At 40.4% G+C, this 3,695-nt stretch overlaps 1 protein-coding gene across 1 annotated transcript in view; it reads right to left on the reverse strand.

The window, feature by feature from the left end:
* Nucleotides 1–3,695, reverse strand: part of RACGAP1 (Rac GTPase activating protein 1) — a 21,067-nt gene that overhangs the window by 15,940 nt on the left and 1,432 nt on the right. Inside the window, exons 2-3 of the mRNA XM_015818166.1 lie at nucleotides 2,227–2,429; nucleotides 161–291 (exon numbers count right to left, since the gene is read on the reverse strand). Coding sequence (XP_015673652.1) covers nucleotides 161–291; nucleotides 2,227–2,429 — 334 coding nt within the window. The remainder of the gene's footprint in view (nucleotides 1–160; nucleotides 292–2,226; nucleotides 2,430–3,695) is intronic.

The raw sequence follows: 3,695 nt of genomic DNA on the forward strand, positions 1-3,695 counted from the left end.
AAAAAATGCGTGTTATACGCCGATAAATACGGTAGATTTGAATCTTTGACTTCTGACTCTAAAGGAAAAAAAATCAAGATTGGGAAAATGTTCCTAACCAAAATGAATGAAGATATTAGCCATAATCTGATCCACCTGAAATAAACCATGAACAGCCTACCTTTTGTTACCAGCAGTAGATATTTGAGGCCTGTTTAGAAAAGCTAGGGCTGATTTCTGTTCTTCGCTCAACTGTATGCTGCCTGATGAATCACACATGAGAAACTCTTTGATCAGCAGAATCTGTTGCTCCTACAAATTGAGAAACATTAAAAGTAGCTTTATATTACATTTATAGCACAAAAAGCACATAATATGCAAAATCTTCTGGGAAACACAATTATGCCACTAGCACACTAATCCCTATACAAGGTACATAAACTGATCTCTCAAGTTATAGCATGAGATTAAAATAGCCAAGGGATTTTATTGGAGCCAATTGTTAACCAGTATAAAAGCTCATATACTCCAAATAGATTTCTTTCAGCTATAAAGCAATTTGCTGGTATCTTACCAATTCTATTGACTAATCACAACAGCATTCACCATTTTAATCTCACAAAAGAGGAAAGAAGCCGTTGCAAATGGGTAATTGCAGCTATTGTATCTGTGGAATAAACTTGTAAATCCCACTTCCAAACTACGATTCACATTAGATGGGGAGGGATCTAAGAAATAGGTGCGGAAGAAGGATTCATTCATTACTGTTAAGCTTTCAGATAGCTTCTCTACTTTGCCTTGAGCAAAATGTTCATTTTCATAAAAGGGCTCTTATTGAATCACAAACTGGAATCACTCCATATCACCAATGAAATTAAAATTATTACACATTTATCCATTGCAGTCAAGTAATCACATTGCAAGAAAATTTTAATTTAACAGACTGTTCGGGTAACAGGGTTATCTATTAAATCTAAATGTTCCCGCCATTTATTTTCTTTCTCTTCCTGGAGTTTTTCCTACCCCAGTCACTGCCCAGCATGCTACTTGCTGATCTTCCCAGTATTATCCCATTTGCTTCCTACCCTTGACCAAGCCACCATTGTGAATCCACCCAGCTGTCTGATCATTCTAGGATATTCCTCTCTTCTCAGCAAAAAATCAAATATTAAATATATGAATATTCCACTAGGGGAAGTCAACTGAGGCCTCCGTGGCCGAGAAAAAACCACCCCCCTGGGGATCGAAAACGGAGTCGGCTGCAGCGCTGATCTCAGCGCTGCAGGCTCTGAGGAAGGGCTCGATGAGAAGGACAGAAACCTTCTTTCCTACCAAGAGCCTTGGGGAAAGAAAACCTACGTTTCTACAGTCATCTGAAGCAGCGCTGATCCCAGCGCTGTTTGAAATTACTTTGGATTTCAGGAGAATTCACCAATGGGGAAAACAATGCAAAAAAAAAGCAATATAACCTGCTGGGAGCCAAACTTGTCACGTCCTGTAGGGCTGAGACCAAGTCAAGACTGGGTGTGTCCTAGCCCAGGACAGGCGTGGCAAGTTTGGCTGACTTGGTCTAATGGGCAGGAAGACAGTTAACCCATTGGTGGATTCTCCATCTCCTGTGCTGGAGAAGCAGTCTCTACTGTTTAGACTGCTTCCCCAAATAATCCTTATTTTAGGTTGCTGCAGGATTAAAAAAAAAATATCCAAAGTATACTAAATTGAGGTCTATTAAACCAGAGGTCACCGACCTTTATCGGTAGGCGGACCGGAGGAAAAGGGAGGGGGAAGCATTTTACATGCGTGCGTGTGGGGCCGTGAGCACAAATGGGGCGGGGCTAGCGCCTGCGTGATACTCACTATCCCTGCCCCGTTCTTGCATGGCACAGCACCTTGTTTCTGCACCCCGTGGCACAGCGGCACCAGGTTTCTGTGCCCCGCAGCCGTGGCACTAGCACAAGTAAGGGGGTGTGCGTGAACACTGGCCAGCCTGTCCCACGGCCTGGTGGCCACGGCCCACTACCGGGCCGTGGCCCACAGGTTGGGGACACCTGTATTAAACCAAGAGATTATAGGTTTATCAGCCAAATAAGAAGCCCACATTCATTCCATTATTACAATATATTTTTACCCTTTGATAATAAAGGCTTATATCTATTGTCACACATATGGAAGGAGATTTAACAAAGCTATTACATTCTAAATCTGATGCCAATTTTTGAAAAACAAGCTCAGAAATATTATACCTACCAACTTTTCACAATCTGCTTCAGCTCGGTGTCTTCTCTTCATCTCCACGTCTAGTTGGTTGCGCGCATGTTTCAGTTTCACATCAAGAGCACTACGCTCAGTTTCTGTTTTCATCAGTAAATCTTTGTATCTGGCCACCTCATGATCCATTTTTTGCCATTTTTTCCTAAACTCTTCAAAATTCTTGGCCAATTGGATAAATTCTGGGAAAAGTGAAGTTTTAATCCATTTGCAATTGATTTTTTAAATCCGTTTTTCTATTTCCTCCTTAAATACCTTCTCAGTTTGATAATCATCTAAATCAGGGGTTCTCAACCTGGGGTCCGCGGAACCCTGGGGGGGGGTGCAATGTCAGCACAGGGGCCCCGCGAAGGCTTAAAGAAATGTTATGATTTAAATCTTGAGTTAAGTCTTGGGAGTCTGTAGACACAAAAGGTATTTAAAGGGGGTCCGTGGCGAAGAAGTTTGCGAACCATTGATCTAAATAGATAATGCCAGGGTGCTAAAAAAAACACCTGATTATTCAGAACACAGTGCAGAAAGAGAAAGTGTTATCTGTAAAAGTAAAGCTTTCCTGCCAGTAAATCCAACTGAAGACAGTAGAACTTATTGATTAAACATGAATTCAATCAACACATTTTCCCCTATCCAGTTAAAGGATGTCAGTTCAGGTATTCAGTGCACTTCCATGTTAAGCATGATCAGTTACACGATGTCATAGAAAACAATAACCTTACTAAAGCAATTTATATACTACGAACAGGCAACTGTCATACAAAAAAGTAAAACTGCAGTTATAACAAAATTGTGAACAGACTACAATCGATGATTATGATATTAAGAAGACACTCAACAAAAAGTTAAAAATATGCTTCATTGATGTTGACTAGTATTACAGATGTTTGAATTAGCAACTTGGACAATTATTTAAATATTGATACAAAGGGGAAAAAACCCTAATTACTCAACACTGCCTAATGTGGATATAAACTTTTTATGCTGATAACTGATATTCATAACACATAGGATAATTTTTTCATTAACCAATATTTTCTTCTTAACCCTTCCAACACATTATTATAGATGTTGTGACTCTAACACTGCATAGACGTCATTTGGACTCTTTTGAGAACCGTAAAAATATATGGCAAGGCAACCTGATTTCCTGAGACAATAGCTAAAATAACATAGTGTAACTACTGGAACCATAATATTTTAACTATGTGCTCCACATTGTTGGCTAGAAACCACATTGTATAAAGTTGTTGTATGCAGATTACAGGTAGTCCTTGACTTACAAGTGTAACGGAGCCTGCCCATTCGACTCGTAGAGTGAATCTCATACCTCAAATGAGGTCACTCCCTTCCTCACACCTTATTAAGCGAAGATGAGATATCTCAGGGTGGGGAAGGACACGGAGGGCCTAGTGATGGAACAGGCCCCCAAAGCCTCCCTGACCCACTAAGAT

This window comes from Protobothrops mucrosquamatus, unplaced genomic scaffold (assembly GCF_001527695.2).
Source record: "Protobothrops mucrosquamatus isolate PMUCROS unplaced genomic scaffold, P.Mucros_1.0 scaffold691, whole genome shotgun sequence".
Classification (NCBI taxonomy): Eukaryota; Metazoa; Chordata; class Lepidosauria; order Squamata; family Viperidae; genus Protobothrops; species Protobothrops mucrosquamatus.